Source organism: Pongo pygmaeus, chromosome 6, assembly GCF_028885625.2.
Source record: "Pongo pygmaeus isolate AG05252 chromosome 6, NHGRI_mPonPyg2-v2.0_pri, whole genome shotgun sequence".
Taxonomy (NCBI): Eukaryota; Metazoa; Chordata; class Mammalia; order Primates; family Hominidae; genus Pongo; species Pongo pygmaeus.
Window position 1 is genome coordinate 46,788,872 of NC_072379.2, and position 20,750 is coordinate 46,809,621.

The window sequence follows — 20,750 nt, forward strand, 5'->3', positions numbered from 1 at the left end:
GCATGCCATCATATATGAAATTTCTTCCTCACAGAAACCAACAAACTTTATGAATAAATCTACACTTCAGAGTTTCTCAATTACCTGCTTTTTGCAAAGAATGCTCTCTTAGAATAAGTTCTTGAGATTTTCAAGTGTGCATAAAAAGGAATGCTCTGTATAGGCCTTGGTTTAGTTTTTTGCTCACCCACCTGAAATGCCCTTTCCTTATGTGTGAAAATTCTTCTTTTCTTCAAGCTCATCTATTTCATGAAGGTTTCCCAGCTTCTTTCCCCTCCCAGATCCTCTGCACTAACCACTGCCCATGTTTCCTACTTTGTCACTAACTTGCTCTTGGTTAAATGCCTTATATATTCATCTAGGCTGTGTGAATCTTGAAAATAGAGGATACATTACATGCTTCTTTTCTGTCCTCCATAATCAAGTAGACACTTCACACAGAAATAAAAATATGTATCATTTAATTAAAGAACACTTGATTTATGCATGTAGTATTTGCAAGACCACGCAAGAAATCTATGCCAAATTCCTCTTAGATATAGAGGAGCACCTCTTTCCCCTTCACCAAAACCACCTCCTCTAAAACCAAATGGGTTCCAGATTTTGATTAAACAATAAATATTAAAAATATTATATAAAATCTAATGTGCCCATCTACAGAGATATTATTTCTATTAAAAAATTCATTCATTCTGAAGGTTCCCATGTAATAAGAAACAGAAACAAAAAATTCAGTCTGTGCTATCAGGGCATCTATATTTTGAGGAGGATGGCAACGTGCCTACTGAGCATTACATAGGTGCTGAGAAACTATGACTAACAGAGAAAGATGTAAAACCTGAGTAAGCTCCATTATGTGCTCTAAGTATGAACTGTTATGGCAGTAGTAGTTTACACTAAAGAGAAATACTTCAGTAACTCATAGAGACTCTGGGTAACTGAAGCTGTCACAAAATCAAACTCCAATATAGGTGACACTGGGAGAGCTGTAAGACTATGCAAAGTATCCTAACTCTGTGTACATAACACAGTAGAGAGAGTCATATACTGATATCAAAAAGGGAATAAACGCAATTAGAGACAGAGTAAAAGACTAACAAGTTAGAACCTTTAGTTGTCTACTTGTTTCTGGGGAAGAAATTGTTGTATAGTATGTCACAAGCAACAACATTACTCTAGGACATACCTGAAGTCAGCTGTAGCTGCAAAGGATTCCATTTCTGTAATAGAGAAAACACAGAGGAACCCCTCCCCGCTTCGGAAGTAGTTGTCTCTTATTGCAGCGTAGTCCTCCTGCCCAGCTGTATCTAAGATATCGATCTGTACTTCCTCCCCATCTAGCACTACCTTCTTCCGATAGCTGTCTGCTTTGGTAGGCTCATAGTCCTCCACAAACTAGAAAAGATAAAAACACACCAATTTTTTAATTATTACGTTTCATAACTTATTCTGAAATAATTATAAATTCATGTGAAGCTGCCAAAATAGTACAAGACGAGTTCTGTATACCCTTTGCCCAGATTCCTCCAATGGTAAAAACTACATTAATTTTAATTTTAGACAATTTGTTGGTTTCCTCATTTGCAAACAGAGAGGGCTGAATTATTACCTCTAGGCTGTTTACAGCTTGAAAACAGCTTTTCTTCCTTAAAACACAATACCCGCAAAAACTATCACACATATATTTTACCAAATTTATAACAGTCTTTTTTCTATGTAACTCTAAATATAAATTTTCACGCTAGAATTGTGGAAATAACTTAAAAGTCAATATTTTGGTAAGCACTGAAAGTATCATTAAATCCTTTCTTTTTCTAAAATGAACTAAGTCAATAAAGTGATTTACACTACTCAACAGAAAGTCAAATCTTAAACTTTATGAGACTTCTTCCCAAACTTTTGATTTTTTAAAGTACAATTTAACAGCTTTACATTCCCACTCCTATCGTCAGCCCCATAAATCTCACTTTAATATACCTTGATAAACGAGTAGGTAGATAGGTAGGCAGGTAGATGATAAGTATGTGTATATGTACGCAGACAAGGCCTTACTATGTTGCCCAGGCTGGTCTTGAACTCCTGGGCTCAAATAATCCTACTGCCTCTGTCTCCCAAAGTGTTGGGATCACAGGTGTGAGCCACCATGCCCGGCCTATCTTTTGATATCATTGTTAGCATGTATTCATTTACACACAGACATTTGTGAGTTTTTTATTAGCTCCTATAAATATTTACATTATCTGATATATTCTTATTTATTTGCTATGACTGTATCCTGTCATTAGAATTTAACCCCTCAGAGCAGGGACCTTGCATATGCTATTCATCATTGTATCTCTAAAGCCTATAACAGTGCCTGGTACATGGTAGATACTCAATAAATAATTATTTAAAAAATGGACACAGTGTATTTGTAACTGTAAAAGTTAAATAACATTCCACCACATTTACATGCTATTAATGTGCTTAGTCATTCATTAAAAGTTAGGCATGTGGGCTGGGTGTGGTGGCTCATGCCTGTAATGCCAGCAGTTAGGGAGGCTGAGGTGAGTGGATCACTCGAGCCCAGGAGTTCAAGATCAGACTGGGACACATGGCAAAAAAACCCCGTGATATGGTTTGGCTCTGTGTCCCCACCCAAATCTCATGTTGAACTGTAATTCCCAATGTTGTGGGAGGGATGAGGTGGGAGGTGACTGGATCATGGGGGCAGATTTCCCTCATGCTGTTCTCAAGATCGTGAGTTCTCACGAGATCTGATGGTTTTTAAAGTGTGTGGCACCTCCTCCCTTGCTCGCGTGTGCTCACTCACACACTCTCTCTCTCTCCCTCCCCTGCCCCAACATGTGAGGATGTACTTGCTTTCCCTTCACCCTCTGCCACAACTGTAGGTCTCCTGAAGCCTCCTAGTCATGCTTCCTGTTAAGCCTGTGGAACTGTGAGTCAATTAAATCTCTTTTCTTCATAAATTACCCCAGTGTCAGGTAGTTCTTTATAGCAGTGTGAGAACAGACGGATACACCCCGTCTCTACAAAAATATACAACAATTAGCTGGGCATAGTGGCACGTGCCTATAGTCTCAGCTACTTGGAAGGCTGAAATGGGAGGATCGCTTGAGCCTGGGAGGTGGAGGTTGCAGTGAGCTGAGACTGCATCACTGCCAGGGCAACAGAGCAAGACGTTACCTTAAAAAAAAAAAAAAAAGTTAGGCATGTGAATATTCTGACTTTGGCTTCCTTACTGTCAAAAGGAGACTGATTTAAGGATTAGTCTGAGAGAAGATTAGCTCTTAAATAAACAGTATGAAAAAAAGAATTGAATGAATAAATCAGTAATTTCATGTAAAGTACCATGTTAATCCACTCTCCACAAACTTTTTTTTTTTTTTAGAGACGGGGTCTTGCTCTGTTGTGTAGGCTGGAATGCAGTAGCACAGTTATCGCTCACTGTGACCTCCAATGCAAATGATCCTCCTGCCTCAGCCTCCTAAGTAACTAGGAAAACAGGCACGCAGCACCACGCCCAGCTATTTTTTAATTTTTTCATAGAGACAGGGTCTCACTTTGTTGCCAGCTGGTTCAAGCTCCTAGCCTCAAGTGATTCTCCAGCCTATGCCTTCCCTAAACTTTTTAATTCGTTCACTAACAAGCATGGCAACTGACAGATTTAAGGGTTTTATGTATGTGTGTAAAAAGAATGGTGAGACACAGGCAACAGAAAAAGACATGGGGGGTTGGGTGCACTGGCTCATACCTGTAATCCCAGCTTTGGGAGCCCAAGGTGGGAGGATCGCCCTGGGCAACAGAGTGAGACCGTGGTCTCTATTTAAAAAAAATAAAAGGTAAAAAAAAACATAAAGACATGGGGTGGGAAAAATCTGTAGGGATATTTTTAGTCAAAAGACTAGGTTTAACACTTTGTTGCTTATCACAGATCACTTTTCTTGGGTAAGTTGGGTAACTCTTTGAGGTTCTGTTTTCACATCTGTAAAATGGGGATATCACCATCAACCACACAAGATTGTTACGAGGACTAAGTTCTCTGCAACCATAAAACCTGGCTTTTATTGGGAGAAAACAGAAGTGAGGATAAATGCTTACATTGGATTACCAATTCTTAAATCATTAAGACTTGATAACATTCCTGCAGGGGAAGACTACATTGCTATATATAGGCTACACCTTAACTCAGGGATGATGAAGTCTGATATGAATACATGCATACAAATCTGTAACCTGTGTAGTAATTATAAATTTTAGTGACTTGGCCTGCTTAATGATTAATGTAGTGCCATGCCAAACACACAATAAACGACTTTTTCATCAAGTTTATTAAAAGATTTTTTCTTTTTTTTTTTTTTTTGAGATGGAGTCTTGCTCTGTCGCCCAGGCTGGAGTGCAGTGGCGCGATCTCGGCTCACTGCAAGCTCCACCTCCCAGGTTCATACCATTCTCCTGCCTCAGCCTCCCGAGTAGCTGGGACTACAGGCACCCACCACCATGCCCAGTTAATTTTTTGTATTTTTAGTATAGACGGGGTTTCACTGTGTTAGCAAGGATGGTCTCGATCTCCTAACCTTGTGATCTGCCCGTCTCGGCCTCCCAAAGTGCTGGGATTAGGCGTGAGCCACCATGCCCAGCCTAAAAGATATTTTATATATGTTAACCTCAAGTCTCTATTAAGTATTATACACACCACTCCTATTAATTAAAGGTAGGAATCTCCAATAAAACCTAAAAACAAAAAAGCTAAAGTTAGATTACTAAAAAAAGCGTACTGTTTTTAGTTTAGCTTTGTTTTTAAAGCATGAGGTTTTTAAGGACCGTAAGTTCCTGATTTGTAAAATCAAGTTATGTACAGATGGCTCTAAACACAAAAATGAAAAAAAAATTATTAGTAATTTCAAGGATTCAAAGAATCCATACAAAATAGCACCAAAACTAAGCTAGGGAAATACTCTCTGAAAGGCTAAACTTTGATCCATTATAAAATTAGCACTTACCTCATCGTACATGAACTGTAGAGTCAGAGCTGACTTGCCCACGCCACCGCTGCCCACCATGATGACTTTGTGTAAGGCCAAAGAATTCTGACCCTTGGGCTTATTTGCGGCCATCTTGTGTCTCAGTTTTCACCAAAGGATTAAGAAGAATCTAAGAAGAATGAAAGAATAAGTAATGCTCAGTACATTCTTCTTTAGAATTCCAGTGTAAGAAAGAGATATGCCCTTAGAGTTCAATATACTAGTTTTCAATCTGTAGTGATTTTAAACAGATGGCAAATGAAGTATGCTGACTTAGGGAAAGAACCATGAACCATTTATCAGAGAATACCATTGCAATAAAACAAGCCTATGACTTGGGCATTTCTCTTAAAATAGTTGGGTTTCAGTAATGAGCTATGATCAAAAGTGAAAATTTCCCAGTACAACTGCATGCTGACAATAATGGGGTATCAGCTGCACTGCAATATGTCCACACAGATATGAAAGCAGGCTAAAGGATCTCTTTGTTTTCACACTAATTTATATTGGCAATAATTAAAGAGATGTTTCTTCCTTTTTTTTTTTTTTTTTTTTTTTGAGACGGAGTCTCGCTTTGTCGCCCAGGCTGGACTGCAGTGGCATGACCTCAGCTTACTGCAGCCTCCACCTCCCAGGTTCAAGCGATTCTTGTGCCTCAGCCTCCTGAGTAGCTGGGACTACAAGCACACACCACCATGCTTGGCTAGCTTTTGCATTTTTAGTAGAGACAGAGTTTCACCATGTTGGCCAGGCTGGTCTCAAACTCCTGGCCTCCAATGATCCACCTGCCCTGGCCTCCCAAAGTGCTGGGATTACAGGTGTGAGCCACTGCGCCCCCAACCAAGATGTTTCTCTTGAGTAAGAAACAAGTGACCAAAAAGACTGCTAATGTGTTTACTACATCATGCCTCACATTAAGGACCTCACTGAAATGCTTACTTACTGCTATTTTATAGAAGACACCCCATCCCAACAACTTGGTAGTAGAATTATAAACAGAATTCAACACTGTATACCCCAACTAACAGATTACTGGAACATATGTTTCTTGGGATGGCTGGCCAATCTAACTTAAATGCTTCACTTTTCTCAGAGCATCCACTATTTAATACATTTTTACACTCAGTGTGGAGAGGCCAGGTTCTTACAGAAGTTGTAGTGACTTTTGGCCATGCTGACTTGGCCTTAGACAAAATCCTGTGAGGCCACAACAAACACTCCGAACATGTATGGAGATCCAAGCAAAGAGACTTTTTGTTATTGGGAGTTGAGGGGGTTGCACCCCTTGTCCTCAGCAACTCTTTGACTTGTTTCGGACACAAACAGCTTTCTAAGTTGCAGCTCCCAGAACCACGCCCCGTCCTGTTTACCTCTCTATCTTGGGCCAATCTTTCCTAGCTCAGCTGCATCAGACCCACAATGGTCTCCTTCTGTTCTTCACTCTTCTATGCCTCTTGGCCTTTGCCATGCAGCTTCCTCTGTCTGGCATATTCTTATTCCATCTGGCTAACTCCTCTTGGTTTTTGGGTCTCAGCCTTACCTGAAACTCTCAACCTAAATTAGGTTCTCCTCTGCTCTGTGCTCTCAGATAGCATCTGATACTTTTCCTTCATAACCCTTATCACAAGTTGAAATTGCCTGAATATGTACTAGGTTGGTGCCAAAGTAATTGCAGTTTTGGCCATTACTTTCTTTTTTTAATTTTTATTTATTTTATTTTATTATACTTTAAGTTTTAGGGTACATGTGCACAATGTGCAGGTTAGTTACATATGTATACATGTGCCATGTACACATGCTGGTGTGCTGCACCCATTAACTCGTCATTTAGCATTAGGTATATCTCCTAAAGCTATCCCTCCCCCCTACCCCCACCCCATTGGCCATTACGTTCAATGGCAAAACCGCAATTACTTTTGCACCAACATAATAGTATAAGTATTCCTCTAGTACATCAGAAACAGTGAGTTCAGGGCCATGTTCATTTGGGTTAATAGTCTGCTTAATGTAACTAACATGGCTGGCAAAATCAGCCATTTAGTGCAAAAGTGTTGAATGAATGAATGAATGAATATACAAATGTTTGCAGTCTGACTTAACCCTGAGAAATGCTTTAAGCCAAGCTTGTCCAACCTGTGGCCCGTGGGCCACATGCGGCCCTTTGAATGCCCAACACAAATTTGTAAACTTTCTTAAAACATTATGCGACTTTTTTTTTTTTTTTTTTTTTCAGCTCATCAGCTATCGTTAGTGTATTTTATGTCTGGCCCAAGACAATTCTTCTTCCAATGTGGCCCGGGGAGCCAAAAGATTGGACACCCCTGCTTTTAGGTTGTACTGGTGTAAAGTAGCTCCTGCTACTAGAGGTTCAATCACAAACGGGCCAGGACAATCTGCCATGGGTCTGTGCCTCACATACTGGCTGTACAGGGCACCCAAGAACTGGGCGCGGCTTCAGGTCCCACCCATAAATCATTCCCATATGCCTGCTTGCCCAATATATAAAAGCATTAAGAAAAATCCCCCATAATCCTACTGTCCATTTAGCAATATGAACAGGCTAACATACCTCCTTGGAGACTGCTTTCAATCTACATTTAACATAACTGAGATCACATATACATAAATGCATTTTTTTCATCCTGTTCTTATCATTCTATCAAAAGCATTTTAGCAGAAGCAGTTTGAACCGTTAAGCGTATGGCAAAAAATTTACACTTACAGGCTAAGAGTTCAATTTAACTCAACAAACACGAATTCAGCCACTCTTTTACTTGGGTATGGAGAACATGACCATTAGATTGTGAGTGCTTATCACTGCTCAAAAACAGTGAAAATTACAGTATACTGCAGGTAACTAAAAGTCTGAAAGATACCAAGTCTAAGCCAGTTTATGAAGCATGCTGTTGCTGGTGTTCCTAAATACATCAGGAAGTGACTTCTTTATTATGATCATTACTTGCTGGCAGTTATAATCATGTCACAGCTAATATATCTACTGTTTTATTTTTAAAACAGTACATATCACACGAGCTCAGGGCATTACCATATCAATTAATACTCTAAGAGTTGTGTGTGTGTGTGTGTGTGCGTGTTCAAAAGAAAACAGCAGTCACTACAACTAGGTTAAAACACTTTTCCTTCTAGAACAATTTAAAATACAATCTGTGACTCAGAAACAGAAAAGACAGAGATTTCCAAGGATGTTTTTCCAAAGTGCAAACATTTCCTAATAACTATGAGCTGCACATTCCAGACTATTATTAAGAGGCTATCCAGGAAAAGAAGCTCCTGCCAAGGAAAAACTACTCGACCCCCATTTTAAAAGACTTGGCACTCCACCACTTAATTCCCAAGCCCTGGTCTAGTTATTGTTTTGAATGATAAACAAGCCATAGCCCCTGCCTATGTGGAACTTAAGACAAACACACACACAAATTACACAAATAAGCAAATACCATTAGTGCTAAGTGCAATGAAAAAAAATAAGGCAGCAATGGGGGGAGGAGCTACTTTAACCAGATGGTCAAGGATGACTCTGAAGAGGTGGCATTTGAGCTGAGACCTGAATGTTTTGAAGAAACCAGTCAGCTCTGAGGGGAGGGAGTTCCAGACACAGGGAATAACAAGTACAAAGAACTTAGAAGGGGGTGGGAGTGGGGAGCATGTTCTAGGAAGCAGAAGAAGGCCAGAGAAGATGAAGCCTAGTGTCAGTCTGTTTCCTGTTGCTATAACGGAGTATCTGAGACTGGGTAATTTATTTTTTAAAAAGAAATTTATTTCTTACAGTTCTGAAGGCTGGGAATCCCAAGAGCATGGTGGCAGCAACTACATGGCTTCTGGTGGAAGGCATCACATGGCAAGTGGGCAAGTTTGCTGCCTCTTACAAAGCCACCAGTCTCATCATGGGAGCCCTACCCTGATGATCTTATCTAATCCTAATTACTTCCCAAAGCCCCACTGCCAATCAACATATGAATTTGGGGATTAAATTTCTAACACATGGCCAGGTGCAGTGGCTCATGCCTGTAATCCCAGCACTTTGGGAGGCCGAGGCGGGCGGATCACTTCAGGTCAGGAGACCAGCCTGGACAACATGGTGAAACCCCACATCTACTAAAAATACAAAAAAAATTAGTGGAGTGTGGTGGCAGGTGCCTGTAATCCCAGCTACAAGGGAGGCTGAGGCAGGAGAATCGCTTGAACTCAGGAGGCGGAGGTGGCAGTGAGCCAAGATCATACCACTGCACTCCAGCTTGGGCAACAAAGTAAGACTCCGTCTCAGAAAAAAAAATTGCCAACACATGAAATTTGCAGGACACATTTAAACCACAGCACTTAGTGAATGACTGGAGAGTAAGAGGAGGTAAATTGACAGGTAGGCAGAGGCCAAATCACAAAAAGCCTTGAAGGCCCCGGCAGTGTTTGGATTTTACTACAACTGCAATGGGAAGCCTCTGGAGTTTTTAAGAAGGATAGTGGTAAAATTTGTGTTTTTAAAAAGATTACCCTGGTTGGTGTGTAGAGAATGGACAGTGGAAGTGGCAAGAGTTGAAAGTACAGGAGGCTATCCCAGTAATCCATGCAAGAGAGGACAGAGGCTTGGGGCACAGCAGCAGCAGCAGCAGCAGTAATGGTATTACTAGTTCCCGTATTAACTACTAATACCACCTATACTGGGGACAACCAGCATTTACTGACCACTCACTAAGTGCAAGGCACTGTTCTGAGCACTCTGCACATACTAATTCAGCTGAGTACTACATTTCAGATATTTACAATCCTAGGCGGTATGTACTATTTTAACTTCATTTAACAGATGAGGAATCTGGGTCACAGATGTCGACTTGCTCAAGACTGAGCCAGAATTCAAACTGAGGGAGCCTGCTCTCCTAACCACTATGTTATTTGGGATACATTTTGAAGAAACAGTTGATAGGACTTCCTGATTGACTGGATGGGAGAAAACAAGACTAACCTTTAAGTTTTTTGTCTCAAATATCTGAATGTTAGGCATCTATACCTAAGATGGAGAAGGACCAAGAAGGAATAGGTCTGGGAAAGAAATCCCAAGCTCTGCTTGCACATTAGACATTTCAACTAGAGTTGAACAAGAAAAACTGAATGTTTTAGTCTAGAGTTCAGGGATGAGGGTAGAGATGGAAAAAAAAATTGCATGTCAGTTTACAGATGATATTTGAAGTCACAAAACGGAATGAGCTTTCTTAGGGACAAGACGAAGATAGATACGAGAAAGTGGCAAAGGAGAGAGCCTTGAAACAACTCAACAGGCTAGTTCAGCAGGAGATCTAGTAATCGCACAGCCACTGAGCCTGGCTGACTTAAATCCCACTGACTGACTGAGGTGAGATACGATGAGAGACTAATTCTGTGCAAGATGGAGGTTGTTGTTAATTTTGGGAAGAGTCATTTCACCAATTGAGGTAAGAATGGGGTGGGTAGTGCATGCGAGTAATCCCAGCTACTTGGGGGGCAGAGGCATGAGAATCGCTTGAACCCAGGAGGTGGAAGCTCCAGTGAGCCAAGATCCAAGATTGCACCATTGCACTCCAGCCTGGGCTAGAGAGTAACACTCTGTCTCAAAAAAAAAAAGGAATAGGGTGGGTTTGGGTTGAGGAGAAACAGAAGGTACAGAATTGGATTTTTACTCTCAAGATGAATGGAGAAATGCAATCATAATGGGAAGGTGTTGTTAGGAAAAGGGCTTTTTGTTTGGCTGCTTTTTAAATATTATTAAGGGATGTTTGCATGACAATCAGCTAAGAGAGGCATAAATTAATGATCTAGAAGACAGAGTGAACTCTAGGAGCAAAGTTCTGGAGTGAACCAGAAGAATTAGGACCTGGAACATAACAGGAGCAGGGACATCTCTTCCTTTGTAATGGGAGGTAAGACAATGCAAAGAATAGGGGTGTAGGTGCCAGCTGCAGGTAGATTTATTTCTTTGACTGTATCTAAATTTCTTCAATGAAATATAACCACAGATAATTTTGCGAGGGATTCGGAATTCAAAAGCAAGCCTGTCTAGATAGATCAATAGAACAGAATATACAAAACCAGATTCAAATACATACTGTAGTGTAGTGTGTAATAAATGGTGGCACTTCAAATGGGGGTCGGGGAAGATGGAGAATAATTCAACAGGTAGTGTTTGGACAACTGTCGAGCCAACTGGAAAAAAATAAAAGTTGGATCTATTCTCTTCATACCAATATAAAGCCTAAGTAGATCAAAGATTTAAGTGACAAAATGAAATCACAAAGGCACAAGGAAAAAAATATGAAAGAATTGATCATCTTTAATCTTTTTTTTTTTTTTTTTTTTGAGACAGTCTCGCTCTGTCACCCAGGCTACAGTGCAGTAGCGCACTCTCGGCTCACTGCAAACTCTGCCTCCTGGGTTCATGTGATTCTCCTGCCTTAGCCTTCCGAGCAGCTGGGATTACAGGCATGAACCAACATGCTCAGCTAGTATACATATATATATATATATATATATTTTTTTTTTTTTGAGACAGAGTCTCACTCTTGTTTCCCAGGCTGGAGTGCAATGGTGCGATCTCGGCTCACTGCAACCTCCGCCTCACCAACCCCAGGTTCAAGCAATTCTCTTGCCTCAGCCTCCCGAGTAGCTGGGACTACAGGTGCACGCCACCACACCTGGCTAATTTTGTATTTTTAGTAGAGACAGGGTTTCTCCATGTTGGTCAGGCTGGTCTCAAACTCCCGACCTCAGGTGATTCGCCTGCCTTGGTCTCCCAAAGTGTTGGGACTACAGGAGTGAGCCACGGCGCCCAGCCTGTTTCATAACCTTAGAATGGGGAAGGTCTAAAGTATTACATAAAACCCGTCATAAGTTTGAAAAATTTTACTACTGAAAAAAATTTCTGGCCAGGCGCGGTGGCTCACGCCTGTAATTCCAGCACTTTGGGAGGGTGATCATGAGGTGAGGAGTTTGAGACCAGTCTGGCCAACATACTGAAGCCCCATCTCTACTAAAAATATAAAAATTAGCCAGGCATGGTGGTGCACGGCTGTAGTCCCAGCTACTCAGGAGGCTGAGGCAGGAAACTCACTTGAAACCGGGAGGCAGAGGTTGCAGTGAGCCGAGATTGCGCCACTGCACTCCAGCCTGGGCAACAGAGAGTCCGTCTCAAAAAAAAAAAAAAAAAATTCTGCACGGCAAAATCTTCTAGAAGCAAAGTAAAAAGATAAAACTGTGGAAAACATTCGCAATTCATTTTACAGATAAGAGATGATTTCTCTATATAAAAAGCCATACCGCACTTCTCACTACTGCACTTGACTAGTCTTTAAAATAGTTACTATAAATAAAAAACTGTAGGAAATTGGGCAAAAAATATGAATAGTCACGGAAAAGGATATACAAATGACTCAGTATAATTGACCTCACTGATAAGATAAATACAAATAAAGCTATATTGGGATAACGTTTTATCCATCAAACTGATAACTGTATGCTTGCAAGGGCTAGCAAACCAGAGCCCCCTTGACTTGTTTTCGTACGGCCTGTAAGTTAAGAATGGTTTTTGTTTTTGAAGGGTTGTAATTAAAATCAAACCAAACCAAGAAGAATATGTAACAGGGAATGTGGCTTGCAAGCCTAAAATATTTTCTGTCGGCCCTTTACAGAAAATTTTTGTCTATCCATGGTGTAGAGAAATAGGCATATTCAATGATTGCTGGTGGAACTGTAAATCTGATACATGGAATAATATGTAACCACAAAAAATGAGGAAGCTCTTTATGCACTGAAATAGAAGGAACTCCAACACAGAGTTAAAGTGAAAAAAAAAAGAAGATACAGAACAACATATCCCATATGCTATGTGTTGCCTAAAAACATTAAAACAAAAAAGGAACATTCAGGATTTGCCTGTTCATATATTTGGAAGGATATTTTTTTAAAATGGTAATACAAGGTTGTCTATGAAAATGGAAACTAAGTCACTACAGAGGTGAGAGAGTATACCATTTTGTACATTTGATTTTTGTATCATGTAAATGTATACTTTATTTTAAAAATATAATTAAAACTAGTCATAAAATAAATCAACAAAGCCCATTTATTGTACTTGGCAAAACTGCAATTAACTATGTTCTTGGTACCTTATATAAACTAGAAATTGGAGGTATGAGCTTGAATTTTAATTAAAATACAACTTATCCACATGTACATGCCTTCGTATTTTTCCCCTTCAAAGGAACAGGGGTCCTTGAATTCCAAATTGTGTGACTTATTTGGCTCCTCAATTATTTTCTGTCTCTTACCGTTCAACTTTTTAAAGTGATGTCCTAGAATAATACTATAGAACCTATTTGGGGTGATGGGTGGGCTTCAAGTTTTCAAGCTCACTTCAAGCTCTGCTTCATCCAGAAACTAGACAACTACACCATGCTCATATGAGCTACTTATTTCCTTTCTTCTTTCCTCCATTTTTCCTTCTCTCCAAAAATATACCGAGGGCCTACCTTACTACGTAAGGCACTGTGCTAGGTGCTGAGGCTATGGAATCCCGCCCTTGTATGTTTAGTTAACAGGTCCCACAATGTATTAGTTTCCTGTTTCTGCTGCAGCAAATTACCACAAAATTAGTGGCTTAAAACAATACACATTTATTCTGTTACAGTACTGGATGCCAGAAGCCCAAAATGAATCTTAAAGGGCTAAAAAGAGGATGCCAACAGGGTTGGTTCCTTGAGGGGGCTTCAGGGGAGAATGTGCTCCTTGCCTCTTTCACTTCTACAGCCTGGGGCATCCCTTGGCCCCTGGCCGCATCACAGAAGCACCACTCTGCTTCTGTGGCCATACTACCTTCTCCTCTACTTTAGCCAAACTCAAACCTCCCTCTACTTCCCTTTTATGACACTGGTGATTCATTTGGCCCACCCAGATGATCCAGAATAATCTCCTCACTTCAAAATCCTTAATTATGCTGGCAGAATTCCTTTTTGCCACATAGAGCAACATTCACAGGTTCTAGGAGTTAGGACATGGATATTTTGTGGGGCCATTACTCAGCCTACTGCTTACCACACACAGGAAAGTGGGTCAAGGAGCTTCGGACCACAAATCTCCTATCCAGACTCTAAACTCTCTATTTTAAACTTTAAAAATTATTCCAAAAACAATCAACCCAGTTTTTTCAATACTTATTAAGGAATACTCTACCAAGTAAGGTGTCAAATACCCCATGACTGCCAAAACAAAAACCCCAATGATCTTTGTATGTCCAGAATTCATTATTATCTTCTTTAGATTTTCGATAGAGAAGCTCATTACAGGATAAGCATAGCTAATCCAAAAATCTAAAATGTGAAATGCTCCCAAATCCAACATTTTTTAGTGATGATATGACCCTTAAAGGAAATGCTCATAGGAGCATTTGGGATTTTTGGATTAGGGATGCTGAACCGGTAAGTATAATGCAAATATTCTAAAAGCTGAAGAAAATCCAAAATCCCAAACACTTCTGATCCCAGGCATTTCAGATAAAGGAGACACAACCTGTTTTAGGCTTCAGTGTAATAAAAATATTGGCTGGTAAAAGTTGTGAGAGTCCTTTTTAATAAACTGATTCAAGGAAGCATTTCCCTTGCCTCTGATCTGAACGGTGCATTAAAGACTTATGATCGGCTGGGTACAGTGGCTCATGCCTGTAATCCCAGCACTTTGGGAGGCCGAGGCGGGCAGATCACGAGGTTAGGAGACGAGACCATCCTGGCTAACATGGTGAAACCCCGTATCTACTAAAAATACAAAAAATTAGCCCGGCATGGTGGTGGGCGCCTGTAGTCCCAGCTACTCGGGAGGCTGAGGCAGGAGAATGGCGTGAACCCAGGAGGCGGAGCTTGCCGTGAGCCTAGATCAGGCCACTGCATTCCAGCCTGGGTGACAGAGTGAGACTGCATCAAAAAAATAAAAAGACTTATGATCATTAAAGTTCTGCCCCTATCAAATCATTAAAAATCACAAGTAGGTAAAGGCCGTCTTAGTGAATGGAAAGTATTTCATATAAACAACTCACACATGATACTCCCTATCTGCATTAAGAATATTTGCTCAATTAAAAAAAGACAGGTAATATAAAATGAACAATTTCAGAAGAGGTAGAATATACATGACGAAGAAAAGGAGATACACAGTGTTTTTGTTTTTTTTTTTAATTTCCCGGACATGGTCTCACTCTGTTGCCCAGGCTAGAGTGTAGAATGTAATGGTACCATCACAGCTCACTGCAGACTTGACCTGCTGGGCTTAAGTGATCCTCCCACCTCAGCCACCTGAGTAACTAGGACTACAGGCATGCAACCACCCTCAGCTAATTTTTAAAATATTTTGTAGAGACAGGGTCCGTGTTGCCCAGGCTGGTCTTGAACGCCTGGGCTCAAGTGATCCTCCTGCCTAGGCCTCCATGTTAGGATTACGGGCTGAGCCACTGTGCCAGGCCCACAAGTATATTTTCCTAACTGACTGAAGAACAAGTATCATCAATACAGGTTGAGCATCTCTAACCTGAAGATCGGACACGCTCCAAAATCTGAAACTTTTTGAGCACTGACATGATGCCACAAGTAGAAAATTCTACACCTGACCTCATGTGACCTCATGTGGGTTGCAGTCAAAACGCAAGTGCACAATACAGTTTATTCAGCATCCCCAAGACCCTGCTAGCTCTCTTCAGCTGCAATGTATCTTTTCTGCACATGCCCAGATTCTCTCATGCAAGCATTCCCACAAAGAGTAGCAAAATGGTTCCACGTATACAAACTTTGTTTCAGACATATAATTATTAAAAACTGGCTCACGCCTGTAATCCCAGCAGTTTGGGAGGCCAAGGCAGCCAGAGCACTTGAGGTAAGGAGTTCAAGACCAGCCTGGCCAAAATGGTGAAACCCCGTCTCTACTGAAAATACAACAAAATTAGCAGGGTGTGGTAGCATGTGCCTGTAATCCCAGCTATGCAGGAGGCTGAAGCAGGAGAATTGCTTGAACCCAGGAGGTGGAGGTTGCAGTGAGCTGAGATCATGCCATTGTACTCCAGTCTGGGCAACAGAGGGAGACTTTGACTCAAAAAAAAAAAAAAAAAAAAAAAAAAGCATAAAATTACCTTCAGGCTGCTATATGTATAAAGTGTATATAAAACATAAATGCATTTCATGTTTAGACTTGGGTCCCATCCCCCAAGATATCTCAATATGCATTTGCAAATATTCCAAAATCCAAAAAAATCTTGAAACACTTCTGGTCCCAAGCACTTAGGATAAAGGATACTCAATCTGTACTATTTAACGTCTCAGAGCACAGGGAAAGCTTCCAAATTCTTTTTAGCAAGCTAGCCTAACAGTGATGCAAAGTACTGACAAAAATAGAATAAAGACAAAATAGAGTGATTGGACTACCACATGAATATGGGGCAAAAAATTCTAAGTAAAAAATGTTAACAGATAGAATCTAGCATATTAAAAGAATAAACCAAAGTGACCAGGAGTGATTCAAACCAGATACAACAATGGCTTAGTAAGTCATAATTTCTGATATTAATAGATGAAAAAAATCATATGAGTATCTCTACAGGTTCTAGAATAATATTTGATAAAATTGTTCATAAAAAAAGCAGAAATAGATTATTGTTCACTTAATCACTCGGAAACTGTCTTAAAACCCAAATCAGGCCCAGTGCAGCGGCTCTAATCTGTAATCCCAGTGCTTTAGGAGGCTAAGGCAGGAGGATGGTTTGAGCCCAGGAGTTTGAGGTTACAGTGAGATATGATTTTGCCACTGCATTACAGCCTGGGCTACAGAGTAAGACTCCTCCCCGCTTTTTTTTTTTTTTTTTTTTTTTTTTTTTTACAGTGCATGCCTGTAGTCCCAGGTAATTACTTGCAGGCTAACTTTCTTTGTTGAATTTTTAGTAGAGACGAAGTCTCACTATGTTGCCTGGGCTGGTCTTGAACTGCTGAGCTCAAGCAATCCACCTGCCTTGGCCTCCCAAAGTGCTGGGATTATAAATTTGAGCCACTGGGTCTGGCCAACCCTCTTAAGGGAGACCCTGTCTCTTAAAAATCATTTTTAATGACAAAATAAAAGCACTTCCATTAACTTCAGGAGTAAGATAAGGGTGGCTGCTAGCATCACTCTTACTTGGCACTGTTCTGGAAGTGGTACCATATTAGAAAAGGAAAGAAAGAGGCAAATGATCATTATTAACGGATAATATGATTTCATACCTAGAAAGACCAAAGGAATCAACTGCAAAATTACTACAAATAAGAGATTTCAAAGGGTAAATGGTTATATAAGGAATATAACATATACAATTAAATTTCTTCTCAAATGACAGAATATATAATGAAAGACCCAATTTACAACCTCACTCACAAAGAGTATATAACTAAGAATACAATTACCACTATCTGTGTAAGATACACATGAAGACAGTTTAATAATAATACTTAAGTAACATAAAGGATGACTTGAATAAATGAAGACAACCTGTTCTTGAGACATAAAGAGTGTATTTTGGTAAAGGTACAAAAACTCTGACAGTAAAAAAAGACTATTAATTATGAAAATTAAAAATATCTTCATGATTAAAAAAAACCTAGTAAGTCAAAACACAAAGGACCTGACTCAGAAGTCTTCTGACCTGTCTCCTAAAGTTTTCTTCACCATAAAATTTGTGAAGATAATTTCTCTCTTTTTTTTGAGACAGAGTCTTGCTCTGTCGCCCAGGCTGGAGTGCAGGGTCACGATCTTGGCTCACTGCAACCTGTCTCTCAAGCTCAAGCAATCCTCCCACCTCAGCCTCCTAAGTAGCTGGGATTACAGGCGTGCACCACCACGCTCAGCTAATTTTTGTATTTTTAGTAGAGAAAGTGTTTTGCCATATGTTGAAAACTGACTTGAACTTTTTGAGGGGAGGTTGATTTACATACAATAAAATTCACCCTTTTAAGTGTATGGTTTAATGAGTTTTGATAAATGTATACAGTCATGTAACTACCATGACAATCAAGGTACAGAACATTTCCATTACCCTACAAAGTTTCCTCTTGTCTCTTTGCAGATAATCTTCTCCATCACCCTGGCAGCCACTGATAGGATTTCAGGCCTTACTGTTCTGCCTTTTGGATCATAATGTATGTAGCTTTTTATGCCTGGCTTCTTTCTGTTAGACAAGGCTTTTGAGACACACAAATATTGTTGCATGTATCAGTGCATGCATCTGTTTTTTTTTTTTTTTTTTTACGACTGAATAGTATTCCATTGTCTGGATGTATCATGATTTATGTTGTTTCCATTTTTTAAAATTTTATTAAGTAAAGCTGTCGTAAACTTTTGTGTACAGGTCTACATGTTTTCATTTTTCTTGGGTAAACAACAGGTACAGAACTGGTAGGTTGTATGGTGTGTGATTAAATGTTTTTCAAAGTGGCTGTACCTTTTTGCATTTCCACTAACAATGTATGAGATTTCCAGTTGCTTTCACATCCTGGCACTGTCCTAGGCTTTTAATTTTAGGCAGTCTAGTGAATGTGTAGTGGTATTTCCTTATAGTTTTAATTTGCATTTTCCTAATAACTAATCATGTTGAGCTCTTTTCATGTAGTTACTTGCCATCCATATGACTCTGGTGTTCAAATCTTTTGTCCATTAAAAAAACTTTTGTTTTGTCTTTTAAGTGAGTTTTAAGAGTTCTTTATATATTCTGAGTCAAATCCTTTCCAGAGATGTGTTTTGAAAATATTTTCTTCCAGTTTGTGGCTTATCTTTTCATTTTCTTGACGTATTTTTTGATGAGTATTTTTCTCTATGCTTTTGGTGTCTCAAAAATGTTTGACATTTTAAGTGGCAAAGTAACTACTATGTTTTGAACATTTACAAATAAAGCCTTATTATTTAGTTAATAATTTATTATAAAGAGATGGAAGTCCAGTCAAAAAAATGACATTAGTTATAACTGACATCCTAAATAGTTAAGCCCTCCATTTTAAATATGCCATCAAGCTCGGTAGGAACAACATTCAAAGAAAATCCCTGCGGCATTTTTCTACTTTTGAAACATAACAACTTAGTATTTTCACGTTACTCTAACTGTACTGAATAAGGAGAGCACAAAATAATAATAAAGACTGAACTAAGAAAAGTAATATTCTGTTTTAAGGGCACAGTAGTTGATGGCTTAAAGATGGTTTAACGTTTTACCTTGTCTGCAAAATAAAATTTATTTATAAGACTTGCCAGACATGTTGTCAGACATCAAAGCACAGAATCTTAACATCATGAAGGGTCAAGTTTTATCTCCCTGGGTTTCAGCTTATTTGTAACACTAAGGTTAACATTAATAAAACAGCATATGTAAGATATCTAATATGCATAAATAATTATTCAATAAAGGGTAACAAATATTCAGGCGTCTTTTTAGAAGACCCTAACTTTACATGCCACACATACTCAGTCCACAGTCAGTGCAAAATCATTACCAGTAGCACAAAGGTAAAGCCCTTACCACAGTTAAAACTTATAAAAAATTTCTAAAACACATGAGAAAGTGATGGCTGAGACTTGAAAGACAAAGCATTAGCAAATCAAGTGAACCTTGGGGTGACAGTAAGAAAGAAAGCTATAAAAAGTAAAAGGGCCAAAGACAGAACTTTATAAACCAAGTCTTTAGATTTTTATCCTTAGAGCAATGGAGAACCACCAGGAGTTTTAAAAAAAGGGACTGGGACTCAGAAGGCAGGAGGAACAGGTGGAAGGCCACAGGTCAATGATGACTTGAGTTAGGACTAGGGAGGTGGGACAGATGGATCTAAAAGATATTAAGAAAAAAAGAGTCAAATGAACTAGATTAGTTGTGAGGGGTAAAGGAAAGTGAGAATTTAAGTCAAAACAACAAACTTCCTAGCGTAAGTGGCCATGGGAAGGAAAGGAAAGGGAACAAGCAGCTTCTGTGGGACCAGGTGGGAGGAGGAAGGGAGAGAAGAGTTACTGCAAGGAAATGATGGAAATCAATATTGATCTATTAAAAGATCAAAATATTTAATAAGAAAAATCTGAGAGTAGCTTAAGAATAAGCAGTTTTCTTACCCCAGCCCCAGTGGTTTTGCTACTAGACTATGACCTGAATGTTTTCAGCAATATTGAGAAATAAGTTAACAGGGTAGGACCTGAAAGGTGGAAAAGGAAATAAAAGACTCATAAACCGCTATTTATATTTTAATATTTGTTTTTAAACCCCTATGTTTTCAAAATAAGACATAGTTTAGAAAAGCATTAATAATTAATTGCAAAGATATATGTATGCTTCCACATTCCTATGCTAATTCTGGAAGGATACATCACCTTTTGAATTTTGATCCATGTGAATGTATTACATATTTGGAAATTAAATACACAGATGTTTTTATTTACTGAATTTAACAGCTTACAAAATTGAATAAAGAAATAATGTTCAGCTGAGCATGGTGGCTAACACCTGTAATCCCAGCATTTTAGGAGGCTAAGGTGGGAGGATCACTTGAGACCAGGTGTTTCAGACCAGCCTGGGCAACACAGTGAGACTTTGTCTCTATAAAAAATAATAAAAATTACCTGGATGTGGTGGCATACGCGCGTAGTCCTAGCTACTCAGGAGGCTGAGGTGGGAGGACCACTTAAGCTCAGGAATTTGAGGCTGCA

The 20,750-nt window shown here is 39.5% G+C and overlaps 1 protein-coding gene across 6 annotated transcripts in view; it reads right to left on the reverse strand.

Annotated features, from left to right (window-relative positions):
- RALA (RAS like proto-oncogene A) overlaps window positions 1–20,750 on the reverse strand; it is an 83,453-nt gene that overhangs the window by 16,048 nt on the left and 46,655 nt on the right. For all 6 annotated transcript variants that reach the window (XM_054495614.2, XM_054495615.2, XM_063667376.1 and 3 more), the window contains 2 exons: window positions 5,004–5,154; window positions 1,187–1,395 (listed from right to left, as the gene is read on the reverse strand). In XM_054495614.2, the coding sequence (XP_054351589.1) occupies window positions 1,187–1,395; window positions 5,004–5,117 (323 nt within the window). In that variant the 5' untranslated portion in view covers window positions 5,118–5,154. The remainder of the gene's footprint in view (window positions 1–1,186; window positions 1,396–5,003; window positions 5,155–20,750) is intronic.